Below are 27,510 nucleotides of genomic sequence, written 5' to 3'. Positions count from 1 at the left end.
TCCCGCCACTGAATGTATAGATACCGGAAGCTTGCGAGCGGTAAAACTGGTTACGGCGTGTTTAGGTTATAGCATGGATGCTGAGGACATTTGCGTGAGATAGCGTTGCTTGCCCAGTCTAGTTGACTAACGTTAGCTACGTTACAAGACAGTTACAGTAATAGCTATGTCGAAAAGAAAACACAACGTTACTCTCAACACGAAAGAAAAAGATTGGTTGAGAGAAAACGTTCCAAGACGTACTTTGACAAGATGGAAAAAAAGGTTTGTGCTACGTTTATTTTTTTAATGCTGGTGTAATTAATAATTACAGTTAACGTTACTGTCGACTGTTTCCTTAGGAAAATCAACAGAACTTTGACTGACATTGAAAAACACACTGCTCAAGGACATGTAAGTGCAGCCCGGTTCTTGTCCTCTCGGTTTTAGGAGCTTAAGGTATACATTTCAACAGTTATGTAACTTTATAAGATATTATTTTACTTATAGCCTGCCATACACAATATCATTCAAGCCCTGACATGTGTGGACATACTGCAACAGTTGCGAATCTGAAAGGATAATGTTAGCTTCACCAAAATGTGCACAGCTGGCATAGGTGTTTTTCATGTTGTTTATTTATAATGTACCTGGTGTTTACAGACCTTAAGGCTGATGTACCATCATGTTGAAACGATCGGTAACGTTACAGCATTTACAGCAACTACTGTTAGTCAGCTCTATTCACCTCGTAAAGTGAATTCAGTAAAATTCAAAAGGCTTTACTTGCATGAACGTTTTAACAACAATGTTGCCAAACAAAGCATCAAAATACAAGTTGTCTAATATTTGGACAGTACACAATAACCGTAATATGAACATTCATACAAGATTAAGATTGATATGTATTGCATACAGTATCATATGTATGTATGCATGAATGTATATTTGAGTTGAACTTGTTACAGTAAATATTCTCTCTCTTTCTCTCACTAACCTTACAATATTATTGTAACAAGGACTATCTCTGTGTCTCCTGCCCTTACCCCATCTCTCCCCCTTTTTATCTTTTTGATTAATAATGGACTTGTGTTCTTTTTAGGAAATTGATGAAGGTGCCAGCCAAAGCGAAGAGCAGAGAGCAGAGCCTTTCACATTAACACAGGTGAGACAAAACTACAGTATTATACAATGCTCTCTCTCTCTCTCCTCTCTCAAACTACAGCTACTATATCTGTCTCCTCCCATACCCCATGTCTCTCCCTCCTTTTTTTATATTTTTGATGAATAATGGACTTGTGTTCTTTTTAGGAAATTGATGAGGATGCCAGCCAAAGCGAAGAGCAGAGAGCAGAGCCTTTCACATCAACACAGGTGAGACAAAACTACAGTATTAAACACTGTTCTCTCTCCCTCCCTCTCTCTCTCGCACACACCCTCTCTCAAACTACAGCTACTATATCTGTCACCTCCCATACCCCATCCCTCTCCCTCTTTATCTTATCTTATTGATAAATAATGGATTTGTGTTCTTTTTAGGAAATTGATGAAGATCCCAGCCAAAGCGAAGAGCAGAGAGCAGAGCCTTTCACATCAACACAGGTGAGACAAAACTACAGTGCACACATTTATGAAGTTTATTACATAATTTGGTATGAAAATAAAGTATCACAAGACAACCAATGCAATAACAACATTCACACATTCATTTCCGCAGTTCACGTAAGTGTACCGACACTTTCTGTCCTTCCTCTTTTTTGATTCTTCATGTGTTGTGAATTCCATTTAATTTTTTTGTGCTAAGTGCTGTACACCAAAACAAGGTTATGTAGTGGAAAAATAAAAACACAGAACCTGATAAGTTTTAATAAAACGCTTCTTTTTCTGAAATTTTAGGACAATGTACCTCAAGCAATAGATGATGTCCACACCCAAGGACTAACGGAAGAGCAAAGTTGCATCTCGATTCTCTCCTTTGCATTGAGACACAACACTACAGGTGTATTGATGGAAGACCTGCTGAAACTTTTAAAGTTACATTCTGCTGGGACAAGTGCAATTCCAGCAAGCAAGTATTTTTTGGGGAAACCATTAGCTGGTATTGTAGATCAATTTGAACACCATCATTACTGCAGCGTATGTACTAAGTACCTTGGCACTTCACAGTCACAAGAAGAAACACTTACATGCGTGTCATGTTCCTCATCCATAACAGTAAAAGCCAGTTTACACGAAGGACATTTCTTTATCAGTATTCCATTAAAGGGCCAACTGAAAGATATTCTTGAGAATCAGGGTATGCATGATCTCTGTTTTCCTGCTGATGACAGTAGTAGAGAAGTAATAAATGATATATGTGATGGCACCTTATATCAGGCCTTGCAGTCAAACAGTGAAGCGGATTTCCTTTCCCTTACATTTAATTGTGATGGTGTACCAGTCTTTCAGTCCTCTAAATTTAGTATTTGGCCAATACTGTGTTGTGTTAATGAGATACCCCCTCAGTGCAGAGATAAGCATGTACTTTTATGTGCTTTGTGGTTCGGTTCCGAAAAGCCAGACATGACCTGTTTCTTCAAACCATTTGTGGAGGAATGTGCCAATCTTTCACAAACTGGTTTTAAGTGGCATCATCCTATTGATCAGTCATGGAGAAATGTGAAGGTGCACCCATTGTGCTGTGTGTGTGATGCAGTAGCAAGGCCTTTACTACAGAATTTTAAGCAATTTAATGGTGAATATGGCTGTGGAGTCTGCCTTCACCCTGGGGTGCAAATGAGGAAAGGACAAGGAAACTCAAGAGTTTACACATGTTCAGCTGAAAAACCAAGTGACAGAAATCACAAAACCACAGTAGAAATAGGACAAATAGCTGAAAGAGAAGGGAAGACTATATTAGGCATAAAGGGCCCATCTGCTATTGTAGATTTAGCAAAGTTTGATCTAATCAATGGGATGGTCCCTGACTATATGCACTGTGTGTTGCTTGGCGTGTGTAGACAAATGGCGACTTTATGGATCGATTCTAAGAGCTATTCTGAGCCATGGTACATTGGCACACAAACAGCAATCATGGACAGACACCTCTTGTCTATAAAACCACCAGGTATTGTTGCTCGAGTTCCAAGATCTCTCACTGAACGCAAGTTCTGGAAAGCCCACGAGTGGCAACACTGGCTTCTGTATTATAGCTTGCCAGTTCTGAAAGGCATACTTCCACAGAAGTATCACTCTCATTGGGCGTTACTGATAGAGGGCATAAGCATTCTGTTGGGATCTGAATTAAGTACAGAGCAGATAAATCACGCCCATGACGCATTAGTGTACTTTGTTGGAGGTGTGCAAGCGCTGTATGGGGAAGAGCACATGACATTCAATGTTCATTCACTTCTGCATTTAAGCCAAAGTGTTGTGCATTGGGGTCCATTGTGGGCCCACTCAGCCTTTATGTTTGAAGCTTTCAATGGATACCTACTGAAACAAGTAAAAAGTAGTCAAGCTGTACCACAACAAATATGCAAACGAGTGATGTTGTCCCGTGCTTTTCCCCGTTTAGCAAAACAATTCCTAACAAATGCACCAGCAGAGGTTAAAGATTTCTGTAATGAAATGAGAACCGAAAAGCATCATGTCAAGAAGTTTGCAAAGTTTGCTGAGGTGACTGCCCTTGGTCCACCAAATGTAAGATTAATATCTGTTGGTGATCAAGCTGCCCTCCACACAGTGAAACAGGTTCCCACAAACTATGTGGTGAATTACTACAAGAGAATTGCTGTAAATGCAGAAGTTGTACATGGTCATACCTACAGCAAAACAAAACAAAGAAACAACTCTATTGTGCTTTTGAAGGATGGGAGTATTTTTAGAGTCTCCCACTTTATTGACATTGGTGATCAGTGTTTATATGCCATAGGGAACTATGGTAAATGCACAGTGCAGAAGTTAGCCAGAGGTTCTCTTATCAAAACTCCACTGAGCTACATGTCAACGGTGCACTTTCCCACAGGCTTTCACAAAGCCATAAACACTACTCAGGTAGTTGGACCATGTATGTATATTCAGTGTCCACAATCCAGCTCGTTTGTGTGTCGGCTGCTGAAGACATATTATTGTAAATGAATGATTGTGAACTAAATGTGAAGATGGTCACCTATTAATTTAGGGTCGCTGAGCTGGAAAGTAACTAATTGCTATTACTGTTACTGTAATTGAGTGTAATTGTACTGTGACTGAACTGTACGTTCTTTAACTTTAAGGTGAGAAACACAAATCTATTACCAATGTAACTATGATGAAATGGCATATATCAGAATGACAAATACATTTATTCTTCTTTGATACCTTTGCAATGCATGTCATCAACTTGTATGTATTTCAATGTAACGTCCAAAAAGAGACAAGTGCAAAACAACTTAAAGTTGCATCTTAATCAACTTGGGTCAGTTGGGTCATGTAAAAAGAAAAAAAATCCATTGCCACTTTTCTGAATTTTAAGTAAATATGCAACTTGTGTAATGTCATTTGCTAATTTTGTGAAAAATTAAAATCTTTCTACAGCAAGAAAGGAGGGAGTGGTTTTTTTAATCTCATTTTTATTTTGCTTGATATTGAATACACAATTTTGAAAATTTGCTGCATACAGAACTTTAAAAGAAAATCTGTGCGAATAAAAATGTGTTTTGCCTATTTTATTGGATAAAATGTATCATAAAATTCAAAATAACAACAAATATTCCCCATGTGATCATTTTCGGAAAATTAATAATTTGAGACAGAAGAAGGTGTAAGCTAAAAACCTGGGTTTGGGAAGTGTCATAAAATGTTTAAAAAAAATACCCAAAACTCATTTGGTCATCTAATGTAATTTTCATTGTAATTTTATAAGAAGATTGTTATTTTTTTTATTTGTATGTTTCATATATGTGGCATCTTACATATGTCTTGTAAGGTTTTAATACATCACTTGCAAGCTTTTGGTTTCACTAATGATTGCCCAACTCATATAAGTTTGATATTACACATATCTACTAAGGATATTGTATGTGGATCTACTGTCATATATAGTACTTATAGGTTCCCAAATTATATAAGTTTGATTTTACACAAATTTACTAAGGATCTTGTTCTTGGTTTGACTGTCATATATATTACTTACAAGTTTCAGACAAAACACGTAAAAACTTAGCAAAATGTATCTATATCTTTTCCATATGGGATGGAGCTGCCCACAGTAGATAATTGGCATGAAGCTGTCAAAGAGATTCAGGAGATGAAAAGACTGACTGAAAAATGACTTGTATATTTCAATATGGTAAAAAATGGATAATACATCTATTATACTAGAGGACATGGTGTTTTTTCTCTGCTCATCCTCACTGCGTAAAATGTCAGCTACATTCCTCCTGCTGATTTCTCTACTAGCTGCTAAGTGCCATAAAGAGATCACCATATGGAATGTGGGAAATTGTTAATGTTATGGTGCCTGGCAATGATGTTGTTGTACTGGACTGTTATTCTTTCTTTGCTAAAAAGAACAAATAAAAACCAAATGTCACAAAAGAAAGGCCTTACCCCAACCAGGATTCTACCAAGGACTTTTTTTGCTGGGTAGGTGCTAACCATTGCATACATTCCATACTGTCCTAATCACTGAGAGTAGCATTATCAATCTAACCTACACTTCTCTACCTCACTCTCTTGGACTATCCCACTATCAGTACAGTGGCGTCTCCTTTGTAAAACCAATCATTGTGAAGATGCAGCATATGTACAGATTGTCAGTCTTAAACTGCTTCAGGCCTCACGATCCTGTTGCACCTGCTAGATGCTATGTCATCAAAATGCAAGAGAATAGTGATTTTAATCAAAACTAGCAACCAAAATTAAAAACAGTTTTAATAACATGCTGAAATATATAGTTGAATGTAAATGATCAATACCACATCATTGCTTATTACACAGATCCTGCAATACTCCTGCAAAGAAAACCCTTCATTATGCTTCCAACAATGCTGGCATAAGCCACCCCAGTTCTGGACCTTCCCCATATATCAAAATTGTATCACATACCCTCATCTGGCCTCACTTTGTTTATTCGGTTAACTCTTGGCTGATGCTGAGCCATGCTATGGCCTGCTCATGGATCATATCTAACAAATAGGAATTTACGACCCAAGTGCCATCATTCCATGTGGCATGAGGGCCAGCTGAATATGTCTGGTTTGGGCCAAATCGAATTTGCCTTATGTGTAGTGCCAGTTTAGTTATGGTTTGGGATAAAATCACCGTGAGTTCTGTAACTTCTGTTACTAAATTTAACTAAATTACCTAGTTAACGTAAATTGCCTCATGTGGGTGACATAACTTCACTACGTTAGCAAGTTAAAAGAACTCATAGTTTACCTCTGGTTTCAAACTGAACTCAAACAGCGGTCTCCTGAATGAAATTCATGTGCTTGCGTAATCTATCCAGCCCTCTTCATACTACTTCTCCTCACTTCCTCATTTGTGGTTGTAACAATTACTACAACCACTAGAGGTCATCGCCTAACAACAAACATAAATGTGTGTCGTAACAAGCTGCTTTAATCTTAAACCTATATGTTCATTTACATGAAGCTAGGCTCCATCAGGCAGACATTTTCAGAAGCTGCTGTGCTTTAAATTAACATCTGACTGCTGCTAGATGTTTATTAAATCTCCTGGTTGGGTCACACACAAAAGAACAGCAATGAAAAGAAGGAGAGGAAAATGGTGCGCAGCTGAAAATTAGGAACTTTTTGTTGAGACTATTATGGACAATACATGACCTTCACCCCTGAAAGTGTGTCTGTTTTTCTATTTGTTAACCTCCTAACACTCAAGAGAGTCGACGCTTTGGTAGACAAGTTAAGTGGCTGCAGGTAGTGAGTTAATCCTACTGTATTCAGCTAAGGCATGCATTATTTTGTGTTGATAGCAACACAAAGGTATTACTTTAATCCTCTAGACTTTCTGACAAATCTGTTTACCAGCACTACCTTTGCTATGACAGCGGCACCAAAATATCTGCAGTAGGAGGGCAGATGGACGGCAGGTTGGAGGTTTTGTAAATGAGGTGCAGGTGAATAAATATTGGTTTGTTTTTATTACAGTCTCCACTCCTGCTTTTATTACTAGATATTTAATGTATTAAAAATGCATTTTAAATGCTTCAATTTACTTACCATTGGACAACAGCAAAGGTCTTTCAGGTTTTGTTTTGACCAGAAATCAATCAGCAGTCTCTAACTAGTACAATGTGTAGTCTATTCACTGCAAGTAGGAAAAGACAACATATTACTTCACTTTCTAGCATCGCTACACGTGCTACCCATTTTTTTTAGGATTTATATTGAGATTTTATGGCTCTTCATGGACAGACTCTAAATAGTTTCAGTGACTCTCCCCTCACCAATCTGATCCCAGGTCTTCAGACAAGACAAGAACCTGCTGTTCCTGTATCTAGATTTAAGACTGATGGGAACAGTGCCTTGGCTGTCACAGCACCCTGGCTTTAGAATGATCAGCCTTAGGAGTTCAAGCCAACTGTAGGATAGTATGTGGGCCTGACGTGGGCAGCACCATAAATATATTAATGTAGGAGACACTGCTCACACACTACTTTGATATATATGATTATTAATCACTGGAAATTAATATTACACTCGTAAAATGGGGCACCACCTCCGTGTTTAGTTATTGCAATAATCCGGAGGACATTATTCCAAACACCTAACTGTACCAGTTGGCTTGGACAGTAAGAGTCCATTCAAAATCAATTTATTCAGTCTCAATATTCTGAAGTAGTGAATTCTTTGCACGTATCCATCGGTTCTCCACATGATAATTAAGTTCCAGACAAAGACAAACGATTATATGTTTATTGACTAAATAATTTGGGTAAGATAAAAGACATGACAATTTTAGATGAACAAGATAACAGAAAATGTAAAGACTGTAATTAAGAAAAGTAATAAAGTCGTGTGACCGTCGGTAGATGGTAAAGTTAAAGGGTTGGGTTATATATATTAAATATTACGGGAGTAATTCTTAAGAGAATTAAGATTAGGGTCTCATAGTATTAAGTTCATAAGATAGAAGTTAGAACTTAGACAGAAGTCAGAACTTTGACAGAAGTCAGAACTTTAGACACCACTCATTTCTCACGTGTGTGGATCCAGCTGCATGAAGATGTTCAGCCGGTTTTGTCTGGGAGTCAGGAGGCACTGAAGTTTGGTGTTCTTGAGAGTTCTGGGTTGGACTACGGCACGGCGCGTCGGTCCAGTAGCCAGAGGGAAGGCCGGTACTCTGTTGAGGAACTCTTGGTCCGAAGGCCCAGCGGGGTTTCCGCCTTGGGAGCGCTGGGGGCAGAGTGGGTCTCAGCTGAGAGCACACAAAGTCTTTCGTTGGAGACTCCTTGCAAGGCTTGCAATGTTCTTCATCAGATGATCACAGTCTTGAAAAAGACTTTTCTTGGTGGTTTCAAGTAGTGGTACTCAAGTTCTGATTCTGAAATTAATTCAACTTCTTCTGAATCAGGCGGTGATACTTTAACAGTATAAAATCATAAAGAAAAGAATTTGTTCTATTAAAAACTTGAATAAAAGTAAATACTTAAAGTAGGGATTCAATTCCCTTGTCTTAGAGCTTGTTGCAAAAATAAAAGTAAAGATTACTTTGAAAATAAAAATAAAATAAAAATGAAAACAAAGAAGTGAAGAGAAAAGAAGAAGGAGAAGAAGCAGGGGAAGAAGAGAACAGGGAGAGAAGAGTGCCCTGAGAAGAAGAGAGAAGAGAGCAGGGGGAGAGTGTCTGTTTTATGACCTGTAGCAGGGGGGCCGGCTGACAGTGTCACACCTCCTGTGATCTGAGTTGAGGCTCCCAAAAAGTTAATCTAACTATACTATTGGATTTAATGTTTTGAAATCATGTGTTAACCTTCCCAAAACGTCACCATCTTAAAAGTCGAATTTTTGCCTTCGTGAAAAGATGCAACATGATAATGATCATTTGTCATTCAAGAGAATTATAACCTGATTAAGACATGAAGCACTTAAGTATACAACATATGACAATAAAGTATACAATACACAGTAGAACCAAGGACTTATACATATTCCTTGTAGTTCTATCTTTAACAAAACATATCAGACATTTAACTGGTAAATAATACAAGTATTACACAAGGAATGATGATCTTCAAATCTCTCCTCCATCGACAAAGGGGAGGGGGTTTCTGTTGACCTCAAACTTATTGAGTAATAAACTTCATTTGGGCTTCACAATAACATAAGAAAGATCTGTTGAATGACCTTCTTACTCTATTTCGGGATCCGTTAAATTTAAGAAATTGAGTTGTAGTTTATTTGTTATTTAGGACTTATTTGAATTTGGGTGAGAACAGAAGACTGCAAAGTGGGATTGGTATGTCAGACCCAGGAACAACAACGGTCGTAAATAACAGTTGGACATGTGAGGAGAAGAACACACAGATTAGGTTTCCCATTAAGCCTTCCCCCACTGGAGAATGTTCCAGAGGCAGAGAAACGTAGATTAGTAAAACATCTTAAATCACCACATCTATGTTAGAAACCAGTCCTTCTTCCTTTTGGTGTGACCAAGGAAAACTCTATCGGGCTTGACCTTGTTTGACCTGAGGAACAGGGGTTCATCTTCTTTGGAGGAAGAGGAACAGACCAGATGTGCTTAGTCGTTGTAAATTACTAAAGTAGATCTCTGGTGATCTGTTTATAGCAAGATAAACAACATTCTCTCACTTTGTGGAGAGGAGAGGATTTGCCAGGACAGGATATGGGGGCTTTCAGTCCCATATGCTGGAAAAAGGAGTTGATTTGGGTTAAAGGTAATCATGGCTGAAATGAGACCACCTTAAGATGCAGAGACAACGGCTTGTGTTCCTACACAACCAAACTGTAGCATGAGGGAGATTAACTTAATTAAAATATAGTTTAAGCTATCGTGGTTGGCATGCCATCGAAGCAGTTTCTAATTTCTTCTTTGTTGTACAGCATTGAAATTCACATATATTTATCTCTTTTGCAAAAGTCACAATTTTTCCTACAAATTAAATACACCTTTTAGCAAAGGCTATACAGCAACAATCGCATAATCAGTGATTAAACCAACGTAAAACTAGGGCCAATTAAAAAACTCACCACAAAGTTTCTCATTGGTCATTACCTTAAATACATAGTTTAAAATTGAACACTAACAGTTGCTAAATGCTGTTAAATTAGCAGTTTCCCTATGTGAGTTTTGTATTGTGGCTAGCGCAAAGCTAGTGGTAACAAGCATAACTCACCAATGCTGGACATTCAAAGTGGAGCGAGGAGGAAGTATCCTCGGCTACAAAGTCATTATTTTCTATTAAATCGCTTCTTCTTCTTCTTCTTCTTCTTCTTCCAAATCTAATCATAACTCCTCAGCACTCAGCATTGGCTTCTGTAAACCATGACTTTTACAAAATTCAACCAAGTAATCGTGACTCTTCTTAAATAATGACTGTGACTGTGAACAACTGGAGGCCATTTTATTTCCGGAGAAAATGACATGATCTCTTTGGTCGTACTGGTTGGATGAGTTGTTGGCTCTGTGAAACCACCATCATTATATCTACATGAAGTCCTCCATTATGCTTCACTTGAAACCTGTCTCCCCTCTCAAAGCCTTTGTCTTAATCAGTATCAGACTAAACCACATGATGTTTACATAGGATACCATCTTCTGTTGCATGTGGCAACTGTGATCTGTAGAACTGTTTCTGTACCACTGCTGTCATGCTGGTGTCCCCATATCAGCCTGTAGGTTGATCTATCTATCACTGCTTACTTTTGGTGCATTTTAGCAATCAAGGAGGGAATTGATTCTTACAAAATAACCAATCAGCACCCCTCACCAAGTTCCCCTTCAAATCAGTCACACTGTGACACGCATCACTTGATGGAACCACCGATTTGTCTGCATGTAGCACAAAAGCTGTGAACGCTGTGGAGTTTTTGTACTATATCTTCTACTGTTCATTTCAGAGTGTTAATACATTCCACATCCATTTCTGGGCAACAGACTCTCCTCTTAAATGTTGAAAGACCTCACAAGTGTAGCCAGTGTAACCGGATGGTTTATATTGTCTATGCATTTCAGTTCTCTGGTGTCCCTCAGTCTGTTCATTTTGCAGCGTAGTGCAGCCGTGTCCTCGCCCGCTAATGCGGGGCGGTTAATATACCCTCCCCGGTCGTTTAGTCTTTCTCTTTCCTCTGCAAAAGCGAGTGCGGCCGGCTCGACGCTCCGCCACGCCGTAGTGTCCAGGCGTGTATGTGCAGTGTGCGTTCTGCAGGTATGTAGCACAGTCTCGTGATGTGAAGATGTAGTACAATGCTGTGCTGACGGTCCCCTGTTGTAGGTTGGGGTGTTGGGCCGAGATGGTGTGTATGTGTGTCCCCGTCTGGTTAGCTGTTGCTGCAGCCGTAGCTGCTAGCAGCTACAAGCACCGATGTGTGCGGAACACAGGTAACCAATGCTATAAGCTAAATGCTATTGTGTCTACTAGTGTGGTTGGGTGTTGTCACTAACAGTTGACTTTGTTTCTTTTTGAAGCTTGTCTGGTGTGAGGCTGCTGTTTGCCCTGCCTTGCCTCTAACCTCTTTTCTTTCTTTTTGCCTTGCCTTGCTAGTTAGCTTACAGGAAACAGTTGTTCTGTTGTCGTCGTATAGACATTCTCTTAAAAAGTCGAGAGAGAGACGTTAGTAGGGGTGGGAGGGGTTACTGCAGCAGTTATAGTGGAGGGCCTGCCAAATAATTATACCTCTTATATGGTTTCTCTTCTTCCATTTTGAGTTTGCAGTTGATTTGTAAATAAATATATTGTTTTGTTTCTTTTTTGGGGTTTATTTGAGTGCAGTGACCTCTGCCAGAGCTAGCTGTGGTGGTCTGCCCTTTCTCTTCCTAACTGAACCACTGTATTGGTGTAGGTGGAACATCACATGTGTTAGAGATTAAAGAAAATAACTATATAAATGTTTTAGAGACATAACTTGATAAATGAAATTGTTTTATTGTGAGTAATAAAGTTTGTTAAATTATTTTACATCGTGCCTGTATTCACTTGTGTACGAACCTTTGTATGGGTTGTTTTTGGGAAACCCTCAGAGAAATCAAAGTTAAAGGAGTATACTCTTTAGGTGCAAGTCCTAAGGTGGCGTTGTTGGTGTTACATCGATTCTCTGGATCTGCCACTCGCAGTTCAACTGGTATTGCCACACCAGCCAAGTGTGTTTGTGTGACTCTGAGAGAGAGTGAGAGAGAGAGAGACGGAGACAGGCGAGCTTATCCTGCAGCGATGGGATTTCTATTCAATAAGTGTTATTGCTGTCTCTCCTCCACTCTGCTGTTTATTATGCCACGGAAAATGATGCTTTCCCTTCGGGACGGTTGGGAAATGGTGTATAAATTGCACTTTCCTTTGGGACGGGTTAGAGCAGCGTGTGTACGAGACAGCTGTCAGCTCTCTCTTACAAAGCTCTCTCTCTGTCTACCTCTCTCTCCCTCTTTTATTCTGTTCTTCTTTCCCCCTTCAGTCTCACCCACTGTCTTCCTGTATTTGTATGTGTGCCTCCGTGTGTCTCTGGGGTTGGGATGGGCTTGTCAATTCTTACAGCAGCATCTGGCTGCACTACAGTAACTCACACTCAACTCTCTCTTACACACACGCACACACCGTCAAAACGTTTAATAGTTGTGTGTTTGAGGTGTGTGTACGCGACGTCTGAATGACCTGGTTGGTTGACTGATACCATTCTTCATGGCTGGGGGTATAACGATTCTTCAGTCAGTGTCTCTCCTTTGCGGTTGTAGTTGTTCTATCTTGCTGATGAGATGCACTGGTGTGTGTCTCTTGCTTGACCCTCCACAAAAATGTACGTTCCTGTGTGTGTCTTCTGTGGCAGAACCCATGCAGACTAGCAGAGCATTGTTGCCGAACAGTCTTGCTTTGTTGTGTCTGATATAAAAGATATATATTATGGTAATCTACTACTAGTTTTACCGGTGATATAATTGGTAATTCTTTGAAATGATCCCACAAGTACTACATGTAAATGTACATCTAAATTTATTGAAAATTATCCAAACAGGATTTCATAATGATATTCTGCAATTTTCCATTAAGCAGTTGGTAATTTCTTAAATTTATTTAGAGGACACTTCCGACTGGTTTCTGCTAAACTTCTGCTGATCATGGCATTTTATGCTCCAGCTATTTTCTGTTAGTGTTGTGTTGGTCGCGAACGTGTCGTTCGAACGAACAAATCTAATGAGTGAACGAAGTGAACGGAATCACTTCATGAACTGATTTGTTCCTTTCTCAGTTCAGTTGAGCTCAGCCGCGAGCATGCTGGCCGGGAGTGGGACTGCCGTGACTCACTCACACAGAGAACTGTGGGGACGTGATTCACGTTCGCGCTGTGATTCGTTCATGATTCGCGAACCTACTGCCTGGGGCGCCGAAAAGGGGGGGATAAGGGGAAGGATTCAAGGGGCCCATCATTGACAGGGGCCCAGAAAGGCCCCTAATAAAATTATAATACTGACAAAAATAATATGACACTAATTTGTTATCATAAATATACATCACTTAATGCACTGATAATAACACAAAGTTTATTTTGGAAACATTTCTCAAGCAACCCCCCCCCCCCCCCCTTACGTAAAATGGTTCGGTCCTCCCATCGAATCAACTGAACTGCTGCGAGGTGCGGTGTATTCAGTCAGTAAGGAGACCGAGAAGGTAAAATGCCCCAGAAGTCGGGTAGCCAAAAAAGGAAAGACAAAAAGATTAGGCGAGAGAGAGAAGCAACGGGGCGTCAGTATGTCACCCAGCTTTACCAGAAACAAGGTGGGTTTGGTTCATGTGGTGGAAAGTTCTGGAACACATTAGTCTGTTGTTTATCTTAACCTTGTGTTTTTTAAGCTAGTTCACTTTTCTCCCCATATTAGCTCATATTTTGGAAGAAAACTCTGGATTTTTAGATTTCACTGTTCACGTTTAGCAAGCTGCCCATATTTCATCAGTTGACCACCCCTCCTGTCAAAAATGATGCATGTTTGAACAGACACGTCAAGTGCAGCAGCAGCAGCAGCCGCGGCTGTCTGTGAGCCCCGTGAGCCCCCTACCCCTGAACCAGCCCCAGTAGGCCTATCCACAACTGAGGAAGGAGGTGAGCAGCTCTGTGTTGAATTAATCTATTATTATGAAAAAAGGAAAAATTGAAATTAATGAATAAAGATCATTCTGAAATAAAAACACATAGTCTGTATTTATTTCAGAATGATTTAAATGGTTTAAAAAGCACACAGCCTATAACTTTATTTTGTTTTGTTGAAATTTAGCTATCACTGAAACTGAACTATAAACTCACTGAAATACTATGTTTGGTCAGTAGTTTGGGACTCTCACCCCTTGCTTTGCAGTAGGAAAAGAGGAGAAATTTTCTGGTGCTTGCAGACTAAGTGACTGCTCTCAATCCAATCAGAGAAACGTTAACAATATTAAATCGCAACGACTATAGAGCCTCATTTATGTATTTTTTCCACCCCAACTCTAATTCCACCACGTACGGTTTTGGAGATAAATTATTATTATTATTATTTTTAATAGATTTGTTTTAACAAAATATAAACATATATTACAAACTTAATAAAAACAACAACAAAAACATAATGTATGACAGCATACAGTTTTTACATTGAGTGCAGTGGCTGGTCTAAGTGTGTGTGTGGGGGGTGATGTGCATGTTTAAAAGAGAAATTGTGTGGTATTGCTATAATAGTAATTTTTTTAGATAAATTAGACCTAAATGCAGGGCTACAAGAGGGAGACAGTGAGCAGTGGGGTACTGGTTGTGAAAATCACATTTTCTTTAGTTATTTTTGATCAAATCACTGACAGTAAAACAGAATGGTGGGAGGAAACCTGAATCTGGTGATGGTGATGCTATTTCAAATGGTATTACAGGAAATTCTATATAATTCATGTATGTCATGCATTAGTATTTTTCAGGTAATTTAATTTAAGAGAATTTTATATTTTAACCATTAAAGTTGCAGACTTGCAGACAATTAATCTAAATTCCATTGTATTCTGAGTGTTCAGTGCTTCCCCTACCAAGTAACTGTCATGTTGTTCTATTCACACATATAGGAAATTATAGTCAAAAATATCATTAAAATGCACAGTTTTATGTAAACAGCATAACAAATTTTCGCCGGCCTTATGGCCGGCTATACAGGGGCACAGTAATATTTCTTTTCATGGGGCCCAAAATCCCTGGCAGTGCCCCTGCCTACTGCACACAGAGAACTGTCGCTGAGGACGTGATTCTCGTTCACGTACTGTGCTGAAAGTGGTGCTGTGTCACTCACTCACTCACTCAGGGCAGAGGAGTTGATTCATGTTCAGTAACCTTACTGCTAAAATTATCGCTGCGTTGCTAACATCCGTGTAGCATCATGTTAAGTGATTTTACTGCACAGTAAAAGTCACTCATGTTCGCGAACGTGATTCTCAGCAGGTCGTTCATTGAATTCACGTCCTCAGCAGGTTGTTCGCTGTCACTCACGTCCGCGAACGACCTGCTTAGGACGTGAATCACGTTCGCGCTGTCACTCACTCATGATTCGCGTCGCTGAGGACGTGATTCTCGTTCACGTACTGTGCTGAAAGTGGTGCTGTGTCACTCACTCGCTCACTCAGGGCAGAGGAGTTGATTCACGTTCAGTAACCGTACTGCTAAAATTAGCGTTGTGTTGCTAACATCCATGTAGCATCATGTTAAGCGATTTTACTGCACAGTAAAAGTCACTCATGTTCGCGAACGTGATTCTCAGCAGGTCGTTCATTGAATTCACGTCCTCAGCAGGTTGTTCGCTGTCACTCACGTCCGCGAACGACCTGCTTAGGACGTGAATCACGTTCGCGCTGTCACTCACTCATGATTCGCGTCGCTGAGGACGTGATTCTCGTTCACGTACTGTGCTGAAAGTGGTGCTGTGTCACTCACTCGCTCACTCAGGGCAGAGGAGTTGATTCACGTTCAGTAACCGTACTGCTAAAATTAGCGTTGTGTTGCTAACATCCATGTAGCATCATGTTAAGCGATTTTACTGTGCACAGAGGACACTTTCACCGTGTAATAATTTTAGTGCATGTATACCACTCAAAGCAGCGCGGCGTCTCCCGCGAATGATTGTGTACTATAGTCCGTGAACGCACTGTCCCTCAGTAAGTGAACGTGAACCTCAGGGCTGAATCATGAACTGAATGATGGATCGTTTGGCTGTTTATCAGTTCAGGGAGTTGGAGAGCACTGAACGATTCGATGAACAAATCTTTTGAACCATTTTCCTAAATGTCAGTATGTTTTCATAGTTAGCCACTGCAAATTGCTAGTTACCAACAAATACAACAAAATCAAAGGTCAAGTCATTCATTTCCAATTTTAAAGGTTTAATTTGTTAATTGCCTACTGAGACCTAAGATTAATAATGTTTTCCCACCACTTAGGTTCAATTTTACTCTTTTAGTAATATAATAACTGTGCCCGAAATGTAAAAACTTCTGGAGGTGTAAAACAAAGTTTGTAGATTAGATGTAAATGACTGTCAATTAATAAACTGCTACAAGGTCTTGGCAGGCATTTCCTGCACACTGCACATCACTTGTACTTAATCCAGTGTTAACATCCGATTTATGCATTGTGCTGTTACATAAATTACTCTGCTTATCAAACAGCACTGAAACCAACTCTGCAAGCTGATGATCTGCTACCCTACGATGCAAGCGTACTCCGCTCTATTACAAGGGTTATAGCCTGCAGACAAGACTTTCCTTAAATAAATTATTGTTTGAATCACAAGCAGTTACTTTTGAAGCATTGATTTCTCTTGCTGAGACACAAAAGAATTTAACTAGATTGCTTCAGAAAGATTGCTTTGTGTACTCGGAGGTAAACTGAACTGATAATACAGGAGCAGTGCACGAAATGTCACGCTGCCCAGGAACAGGAATGTGCAGATTTTATTTATTTACATGCTTTTTCTCAAAATGCTATTATGTTCATGATGTCTGGATGTTGCTATATGTGAATGTGATTATTATTTTATTGAATGTATGCATTCAGCGAAATGTCAAATCTTTAATGCCGAGTAGATTAGTTGAATTTGAAAAGAAAATTTAAAAACCTCAGCTTGTATCCTGAATTTCTCTGTCTTTTCGAACAGTTTTAAATACAATGTTGATACTGAAGCTGCGTATTAAGCAACTCCCCGTTCTTCAGCAATTGCCAGTAAACATGAGGATCCTGCCTCTCCCTAGGTGTTCACAAGCAGACAGGACCGCCTCTTTATGGAGTTCTCTGTCTGGATTGGATAAAGTCGACAGGGACACCAGACAATTTATTTTCTCTTTTGCTTCTGTTGATCCAAAACACTCTGTAGAACGGATAACTATTGGAATATAGAGTTTGGCTACAGTTTTTTTTAAATTTGCACAATAGAATGTAAAAGGGTTTCCGGACACCAGGGGGCCATAGAATTTTGACTGAATGTATATCCTACAAGAAACACTTTTACGAGAGTGAGACTTATCTGCCACTGCATTTATTTATACACCCATCCATCAGTTAAGCTAAGCAATCAAATGTCAATCAATGAGTCCCCCTAGTCAATCTTCCAGACAGTCAATCAGGCAGCCAGCTGCTGCTTTAGTCAGACAGAAACAAGGTCAATCTAAACACTCAGTCAGGCCAGTCAATCAAGGCAGGAGGCTGGTTGCCCCATTATGCCATTTACCTGGTACAATTTTAGTATAATGCCCCACCAACAGATTATATGCATTACCCCAAGTAGTGAGTTCAGGCTCATACAGATAAAGTTGAACAGGAAATGGATGTTTAAAATGAAAAAAGAAAAAAACAAAATGACGTATTATTTGTCCCAAGAGGACTTTTTCATGCTTCCCTGTGCTCTGCTCTGCAATTTGTTCGGTGCAAGCAATCAGTCAGCCGGTAACCCAGTCATCTGGCCAATTTATTTAACCATTCATCCATTCAAGCACGCAGCCAATCAGTGGGCTTATGTATCAGCTAGTTATTCATTCATATTGGGGCTCAAAGCAGGATTTGAAAGTTCAAGACAAAATAACAAAACTGCATGAGTTTGCGAGGTCCAACTGACTCTGTTCAAGTTTTCTAGTTAATGTTTCACTGCATGACACTGCACAAAATGAAACTTTATATTCTTGACACAGTTTATTATTCACATTCACATCTACAGCAGGGATTAATGGACTTGAGACACAGACTAATACACTGTTGATTTTAGATTTTTCATGGATCGAAAAAATAAAAATAAACTGTCCTATTTCTTTTAACTCAAGGTCCACTCACTAGCTTTGTCTCGGGCTTTGGCGCACATGTGATGGTCTTCAGCAGATGGAGTTTGCTCAGTCATTGCTAAGGGGAACTGAGTGTCCACGAGACGTGATAACAGGTATTTTTGGCCCAGAGAGACCATGAGATGCAGTTAAAAACTCTGGAAAGTTATAGCAAGTCGACCTCTAGTTAAGTTGTGTCAAAATAGTTTGTCCAACGATCACTTTCACACCCAGGAATTAACTTTCATGCTCAGTTTGCTCAGGATCCTTCTCTGTCGCGATCCTCTAATATTAGTAACATAACTCACATATTGTAAGTTATGTTATTTGCACACACTGACTTAAGAACAAATCAGTTTTGAGTCCTGGTTACAAACAGGACAGGAACCCTTGTCTTCAGAAGGGAAGTTCAGTTTATGACCCACCGGACCACTTGTGCTTATGGTCTTAATAATACCACACTAGAGGGGCTCTACAATAAGTATTGCTAGAGGGGTACCTCCAGCATCAAGCAAAAAGCTGCATTCCCACTGAAGTACTTCATGTGTAATCCCTGGTAACTGTATCTAAATGCCGGATCTGCTGTGCTCTTCCACCGTGGACAGTACCATTACATGTGGGGAGGGTTGTTAGTGGCTGGCCTGGAGGGGGATCACTTCCAATTTTTTTCCGAAGGTTGGAAAACAACAGGAGAGTCTGGTCTGAACTCTTAATAAGCTGATGCATCTATTAACTGACGCACTGTGATCATACATACACAAAATGATAACTGTTTTTTTTTTGTTTTCTCTGCTCCACTCACCATGTCTTTTCTGACTATTCTTGACAATGTTAATGCAAAAAAGTAACTGTTCCTAAGTGCAACAAACTGAACTGAACTTAACAGTACTGCTCGGTGGAAACAGGGCTTTAGATATCTAGGTCCTCTGACCAGGCTGTTGTATTTGATGCGTTGGGAGGGAGAACAGGCTGGCAGCTTGCATTGCTAAGACATTATATTCATCTGTATGTGTACAGAAATGCCTGTATTTACTGGTATTTGACTTATAGTTATTTCAAAGTGCATTTCATGTTATTTTTTTTTTTTACCTTGTCTACAGACATAGCAAAACATATTTTGTGTTTGTGGTTAGACTGAGACAAACAGAGGGAAGGAGGGAAGGTAGACAGCCTGTTACAGCTCATTTGAGTCCCACCCTGCTGTCTGTGATCACTGAATCTGGGTCTTCATGAAACTGAATTCACAATATCGCTCTGTGTGTGTGTGTGTGTGTGTGTGTGTGTGTGTGTGTACCATATAACCAGATGATATATTTGCAGTGAGCTCAGACATCTTATGGGCCACTGTTTCCACAAGCAACAGGAGCCTCTGTCCTGTTGTAAAAAAAATGAAATAAAAAGAATGAAACACACATCATATTTATTTTTATTCCACAGTTAAATCTAGTTATCTAAAGCACTGTCCACAAAATGTTTTCTTTCTTTAAATCTGGTGTATGTTGTGGTGTATAATCGTTCATGCTGTCAGTTTCACCGCTGTTTTTGAAATGTTTTCATTTTCTGAAACTGCAGGTGCTGCATCACTATGAGGTCCTTCTGAAAGCCTTTAGAAAAAGACAATTTAAATCAAACTAACTTCAAATAGTTTAAATCAATCAAACTATTCACCCCCAGTGAAATACACAATTGGAAATAAGATTTGTATTTCGAAAATTTTCATAGAAACACACGCAAGTGATTTTAAGGTTGGCCGGTTGTGTTAACTACGTCATCAATTGCGTCAATATGCAAAACTTGACAAGTCCAACCCAGAAAGTTTGTTGGTGACTTTCAACACATTATCGTACATTATTAACCATACTTGTGGTTAAGGTTTGATTAGGTTAAAGCACAAAACGTGAAGATACACGTGCACAACTTTTACCATGTGTCAAAAAAATCCTGTCTCCCTTCATACAAAGCAGTGCACTAGATAGTATAAAGACAAGGTATTTAACAATTTCCACAAAGTATCACATGAGTGTCCACAAGTGACACTAGAGCTTTAGCCGGTCTGTCCTGCAGTAACCCCAGTGTTTATGTCATTCACCTGATAATCACTTGACTCACATGCTCACCTGCTCTACATTCATTCCATTGCCCCTTAATCTCTCCAGATCGTCTAGTGTGCCTTACCTGCCTCAGCATTTCAGCCTCGGTCCACTGCATTTTGCCTGCTTTGAGTCCCATTCTACTCACTGATTAATTTATTAAGCTGCTAGAGAATACACTCTACAATAATACTGATTGTATTGTACTAGGGTTCTTATATTTCTTTCACTATTTGACACACAGTAAGCATGGCTATTTTTAGGGGTATAATGATCCATGGATGCAAATCCATTTATTGATTAGATGATCAATGATCCAATGTGATCGATGCAAGATCTGTCTTTATTTTGAACATTCCCTGGCTTGTCTGTGTAACCTTGCCCGTCCTTGCACACCTTCTTCGTAAACTTTCGAGCAGGGTTTGTGCCAGACAGGCAGTCAAGAAAAAGACAATTATGAAATGTACTCTCCTGTCAGGAATAAGCAGTAGAAATATTTTTGACCTTAGAGAAGAGACAACAGGCAAACAGGCTGTCTCACTTAGCAATCCCCAATTTGTTGGTCTCGCTACGGCAACATTAACTGCTCTGTTTTTAAAACAATGTTAGGCTAAAAGAACATGCAGGCAGACTGAAATTCAACGGTGGTGTTTTGTGGGGATATGCAGTGATTTAAACCAGAGGTGAGTGAGGAAAAGTAGTAGAAGAGTAGAAGAAAAGTCTGCTAGCTGCAAGGCTTACGTATACAACGTAAAATGCAAAAGGTTTAACCAGATATGGTGATCAGCATAGAACTATTGTTTCCTTGACTGAACCCTATACCCTAACCCCATTTGTTAAATGCCATGTTCTCGCATGTTTGTGCATGTGTGTTAGTGATGTCAGTTTAAAGTAAACTTTACTCCACTAAACTCTATTATCTCACAATTATTCATGTTGTTTTTTTATGGCCAAATGCAGAACACAAAGTGGTGGCAGCTTCTCCTGTGTGATGACACTGCATACATACAGACACTGCATACATACTGACAACTGATACCTAATTATATTGCTTATTTCCTATGGTTAATTAAAACATTTTTGGAATTATTTACAGACTATGTGTGGTCTCCCTCTTTTGTCACATACTGTTGAGCCAGGTTGTGACAAAATGGGGGCTCGTCCATCCAATTTCTGACTTTCTTTGTCTGGTAAGTTTTTTTTTCTGATGTTGAGTTAGTAGCTCATTGTAGTCTGCTGGAATTGGTACTATTTGTGTCACCTTTCTTATGCCAATCTGCACTACTAAAGGTTTTGGGCTTCCCATTAAAGGAGAATAGAGTGAATTAGTATTAAGTTTTTCTATGGAGGACTTGAGGTGGTAGCCTGGGTATTAAAGCTGCTAAGTACTAGTTTAAGGAGGCCTCATAGTCTGGAGTTTTGGTTATTGGTTTTGATGGAGATCAGTTTGTCTGTGTATGTATAGGTTTGGTTTGGGTTTTGGTATGGTTAATTGCTAAGTTTGGTCAGTTGTGAGTTTGGTTAGGGCTGGAGACAGTTTTGGAAATTGAGGGCCATGGAGACAGTGTTGATTGTTTGTTGTGCACATGCTAGAATTTGAGCTTTCTCTGGTAGGATGAAGGAACGTTTCTCCTTTGGGATTCGTTCATAAATCTTGATAGTGTTGCAGTGAAAACAGTTAGAGCGGTTGTCTCGGGGGCACATCCCTGGATTCAAGGGGGTCGCTGTTTTTACAGTTGCCTTGCTGGTTCTAGTGGTTTTTAGTGCATAAATACCCGCTGTAAGTAACTGCATGAAGACTAGGGTTGGGATTAGTAAGTTTCTGCGTAGGTAGTTAGTGGGAAAGCTCAAATTTTTTCTGCACCTCAGGAATCAGGATTGTTTTGTTATGGCCACTGTTACTGGTTTTATTCAGTCTCCATCAGATGAACTTCTGAATAGTTGCACGAAAGAGCAACTCTTGAAGCTCATTGAGCATTATGACATTGACATTGGAGAAAAGCGGTTGAAGGAGGAAATTAAAGGGTCGTTGAGGGCTGCTTTAATTGAAAATGGTGTTTTGCAGAGTCCAAGTGGCAATGTTGCGTTTGTGGGTTCTACTGCGGTAGCGTTGACTTTTGAGCAGCAAAAAGAGCTGTTGCTGTTGCAGATGGAGAGGGATAAATTGGGTATAGAAAAGGAACGGCTAAGGCGGTCTTTGGAAAAGGAAAAATTGGAGTTGCAGCAGTACCGATTAGATCTTATTAAGGCAGGTAGACTATCGGGTGATGCTGGTACTGGGTGGTTAGAAGAGTCTGTAGCCGCTGGTTCACAAAGTTTGAAAAGGTTTGACATTTTTTTCCCTGTTTGAACGTGTTGCCAATGTGAGAGGTTGGCCTGAGGCTGACCGTGTAGTTCTGTTGCAATCGGTATTGACAGGCAAGGCCCAAGAAGCATATTCAGCGCTTGGTGAAATTGAAAGTCAAAATTATGCTACTGTTAAAGAGGCAATCTTGAAAGCTTATGAGTTGGTACCTGAGGCCTATCGGCAGCGTTTCAGGTCTTGGAGGAAGTCTGATAAGCAGTCACGTGTTGAGTGTTGACTTAACTAAACACTTCAACAGGTGGTGTTCTGCGTTGGAGGTTACTACTTTCAAAAATCTATGTGACCTGGTGATACAAGAGCAGTTTAAAGACTGTATTCCACCTGAGGTTGCCACTCATATTGTTGAGCGAGGTGTAAAAACTGCCTCTGAAGCTGCTACTCTAGCAGATGAATATGTACTGGCACATAAACGAAACTTTGGAAAATGTGTTTCAGATAATTCTACTGCTAAAGCTGTTCAGTCTGCTAAATCTTCTTGGTCTGAGTCTGCAAAAACTAACTATGCTCCACGTTCAGTTGGTGTTGGTCAAGAGTGTAATTATTGCCATGAAAGGGGACATTGGAAAGCAGAGTGTCCTGTACTGAAAAACAGGGTAAATCACACTGGGTGGAAAAAGGTTAAACCAGCTGCTCTCAGTGCTCCGGTTATGAGAGTTTCGTCTGTTTCTGAGGAGCAGCGTGATTCAGTTAAACCTGAAACTGAGACATATTCTGGCTTTGAAGCTTTTGTATCAGATGGGTTTGTGTCTCTCACTGGTAGTGACAATAAAGTGGCTGTGAAAATTCTCAGAGATACAGTTGCAAAGGATTCATTTATTCTGGCTTCTGTGCTGCCCTTTTCCTAGGAATCAGATACTGGTGATTGTGTGCTTGTACGAGGAATGGGTTTAAATGTCCTATGTTCTCCTTTACACAAAGCTAGACTGTCTTGTGACCTTGTGGATGGTGATGTCCACATTGGGGTCAGGCCTGCTTTGCCTATCGATGGGGTAGATGTGATTTTGGGGAATGATTTGGCTGGAAATCGTGTCTGGGCTGACGGTTGTCCACCTGTGAAGTCTACACCTTTGCTAAAGGAACCAGATGACTGTGAACAAGAGTTCCCTGAGGTCTTCACAGCTTGTGCTGTGACGCGTGCAATGACTAGAGATCAGTCAGCTTCAGATATAGTTCAGAAGGAAGAGTGCGATTTGGAAGTTGATTTGCATGTAACTGGATCTCTTTCTATCTCTCAGCAGGAGCTTATCAGTGAACAGCGAGCAGACAGTTCTCTGAGTGAGCTGTTTGACCAGGTGCAGCCTAGCATTCAAGCTAAAAATGCAGCCTTTGGATATTTCCTGCAGAGTGAGGTATTGGTCCGCAAATGGGTGTCGCAGGGTTCTGATTGTGTGGGTGATGCGGTTGTCCAAATAGTGGTTCCAACCAAGTATCGAAATGAAGTGTTCTCATGACCAGACAGGGCATTTGGGAGTCAAGAAAACTTACTGTCACATTTTGCGTTACTTCTTTTGGCCTCGTCTTAAGCGTGATGTTGCAGCTTACATTAAGACTTGCCATACATGTCAAGTGACAGGTAAGCCAAATCAGTCTATTAAGCCGGCTCCACTATGTCCAATCCCTGCAGTGGGCAACCCATTTGAACATTTAATCATTGATTGTGTCGGGCCTCTGCCTAAATCAAAATCTGGGTCTGAGTATTTACTAACTGTGATGTGTCAGGTTACGCGCTATCAAGCGGCCTATCCATTGCGTACCATCACAGCTAAATCTGTAGTCAAGGCTTTGACTCAGTTTATTGCCATATTTGGAATACCAAAGATCATTCAGAGTGACCAAGGGTCTAATTTTTCATCACATTTGTTTGCACAAGTTCTTAAGCAGCTAAACATCAAGCATAACCAAGCATCTGCTTATCATGCACAAAGCCAAGGTGCTCTAGAACGATTTCACCAAACTCTCAAGTCTTTGTTGCGAGCATTTTGTACAGAAATGGACAGGGACTGGGAGGAAGGTTTACCGTGGTTACTTTTGGCTGCCAGGGAGGTTTCTCAAGAGAGTACTGGGTTCAGTCCTAATGACCTAGTCTTTGGTCACATGGTACGTGGACCTTTGGCAGTACTTTGGGATGAGTGGATTACAGATGATCCCCCTCCCAACCTGATAGACTACGTGAATGGTTTCCGACACAGGCTTTATATGGCTGGTCAACTGGCAAAACAAAAACTTGTAAAATCTCAGGCTAGGATGAAGCATATCTATGACAGGCGTTCTGAGATGCGACAATTTAGTGAGGGTGACCAAGTACTGGCGTTGTTGCCCATTGTGGGGTCACCACTTCAAGCAAAGTTTGTTGGACCATATACTGTAGTGCGACAGCTGTCTGAACAAAACTACCTAATTGAGACTCCAGATCGCAGGAAAAGAAACCAGCTTTGCCACATAAACTTGTTAAAACCATATTATGTTCGTGCATCGTCTCAGGTTATGTCTGGCTCCTCAGATTCCCCTTCATCAGAAGTGTGTCCAGTTTTGACTGCTTGTACTGTGGTGCAATCAGCATTTAGTTGGGGGGAAGATGTGGTGGCACCTGATGATTCTTTACTGCGTGGCTGTTTAAAGAATTCTGAATCACTTCAAAATCTGGATGTGTTATTGGCTCATTTGACAGTTGAAAAGCGTACCGAGTTGGCTGAACTGATAAAGAGTTATCCATCTTTATTTGGTGACACACCTTCAAAAACTCATGTTATTGAACATGACATTGACGTGGGCGATGCAAAACCAATTCGTCAGAGATTCTACAGAGTCTCTGAGGAGAAGCGCAAAGTAATAGATGGCGAGGTTAAGTACATGCTTGAGAACAACATTGCTGTACCCTCTTACGTTTTGGCTTACGGAACGCACCGGCTACATTCCAACAACTCATGAATATGGTCGTTAATGGACTTGAAGGTTGCGCTGTATACTTGGATGATGTGGTGATATACAGTAATACCTGGGAGGATCATCAAAGTCGCATTCATGCTGTGTTTGAACGACTAGCAGATAGCAATTTGACTGTAAATTTGGCAAAATGTGAATTTGCAAAAGCAACTGTGACATATCTGGGAAAGGTTGTGGGTCAGGGTCATGTGCGGCCTATTTATGCCAAAGTGTCAGCTATTGAGGAGTTTCCTGTCCCCACCACTAAAAAAGAATTAATGAGGTTTTTGGGTTTGGTCGGGTATTACCGCTGTTTTTGCCGCAATTTCTCGACGGTGGTGGCTTCGCTGACTGACTTGCTGAAGGCTAAATCAAAATTCATTTGGTCTGCCTCATGCCAGCAAGCTTTTTGTAATGTCAAAGCTCTGTTGTGTTCTGCTCCAGTTTTAGTAGCTCCCCAACTGGATCAGCCCTTCAAACTGCAGGTGGATGCAAGTCATGTTGGAGCAGGTGCTGTACTCCTTCAAGTTGATGAACAAGGCATTGACCATCCAGTTAGCTTCTTTTCAAAGAAGTTCAACACCTATCAATTGAATTACTCAGTGATCGAAAAGGAAGCGCTGGCATTAATCTTGGCTTTGCAGCACTTCCATGTGTATCTTGACTCTGGAATACCAATTGTGGTATTCACTGACCATAACCCACTCACTTTTTTGATCTCTCTGCAGAATCCAAATCAGAGGCTCATGCGGTGGGCTCTGTTTCTGCAGCCATACAATTTGGACATCCGACATATTAAGGGCAAAGATAATATCATGGCGGACGCTTTGTCCCGTGCACCTTTGTAACTCTGTAACATGAATAATATTTCCCGTCTTCTGCTGTCTCTGTTTTCCTTCTTCTTAAATTGCTTCCAGGCGCCATGGTTGCTGAAGTTGGAGATGCAGAGTTTGGAGATGGTGGGGAGTGTGAACTTGTATAAAGGTGAACCCTGATGTCAAAGTTACCCAGAGTAATGTAAATATATTGTATTTACGTTTAGGATTCAGGGTGGGAACCCTGTTTTTATGGGGGGGAGTGTGATGACCCTGGGGTTGGTCCTGCTCTGTCCTCTTTTGGCTGTTTGTTTACTTTGTTTCAGGAGGTTGGTGGGAGGAGCTATGCCATCAGTGATGCAACACACCTGAGCAGGCTGGGCTCAGGTGGCTATAAATTAGACCTGCAGGATCCTCTCACTCTCTCTCCTGGCCTGACCGACTGACGACTTTATTATTTGTTTCAATACTGTTTCCACATACATACATACACTTACACAGACACTGCATACATACTGACAACTGATACCTAATTATATTGCTTATTTCCTTTGGTTAATTAAAACATTTTTGGAATTATTTACAGACTATGTGTGGTCTCCCTCTTTTGTCACATACTGTTGAGCCAGGTTGTGACACCTGTAACTCATTCTGTTAAACGGGGCAGATGATATCGTCTCACATCGATCACAGGCCCCTGAATTTAATTGAAATCGCATCTTCGCTGACTTTGTGGAATCAGCAAATATCATACTGCCGTCCAAAGAACTGATATAATATTGCATTGTGATGAAACTAGTTGATTTACACCCCTAACTGTATCATGATACCAGTGTCTTTTTCCACATAATGTTACTCGTATGTGGATTAAAT

At 40.3% G+C, this 27,510-nt stretch overlaps 1 protein-coding gene across 1 annotated transcript; it reads left to right on the top strand.

The window, feature by feature from the left end:
- The first annotated feature begins 4 nt into the window (after nucleotides 1-4).
- Nucleotides 5-27,083, top strand: LOC115569322 (uncharacterized). Its single transcript, XM_030397348.1, has 10 exons — nucleotides 5-264; nucleotides 342-393; nucleotides 1,082-1,144; nucleotides 1,291-1,353; nucleotides 1,519-1,581; nucleotides 1,876-2,901; nucleotides 24,136-24,244; nucleotides 26,267-26,332; nucleotides 26,740-26,798; nucleotides 26,964-27,083. Exons 1-10 carry the CDS (start codon nucleotides 167-169, stop codon nucleotides 27,081-27,083), a joined length of 1,719 nt encoding a protein of 572 aa, XP_030253208.1. The 5' UTR covers nucleotides 5-166.
- The last annotated feature ends 427 nt before the right edge of the window (nucleotides 27,084-27,510 follow it).

Source organism: Sparus aurata, chromosome 18, assembly GCF_900880675.1.
Source record: "Sparus aurata chromosome 18, fSpaAur1.1, whole genome shotgun sequence".
NCBI lineage: Eukaryota > Metazoa > Chordata > Actinopteri > Spariformes > Sparidae > Sparus > Sparus aurata.
The sequence above is the reverse complement of the archived record's forward strand: the minus strand, read 5'-3'. Positions and strand labels throughout refer to the sequence as shown.

Excerpts from the sequence above, each read along its gene's own strand:
- LOC115569322 (XM_030397348.1), top strand. The coding sequence starts at position 167 with ATGTCGAAAAGAAAACACAACGTTACTCTCAACACGAAAGAAAAAGAT. Across the intron at positions 1,582-1,875 it reads AGCCTTTCACATCAACACAG|GACAATGTACCTCAAGCAAT; the intron begins GTGAGACAAAAC and ends CTGAAATTTTAG. Across the intron at positions 24,245-26,266 it reads CTTTGGATATTTCCTGCAGA|TTTTAGTAGCTCCCCAACTG; the intron begins GTGAGGTATTGG and ends GTTCTGCTCCAG.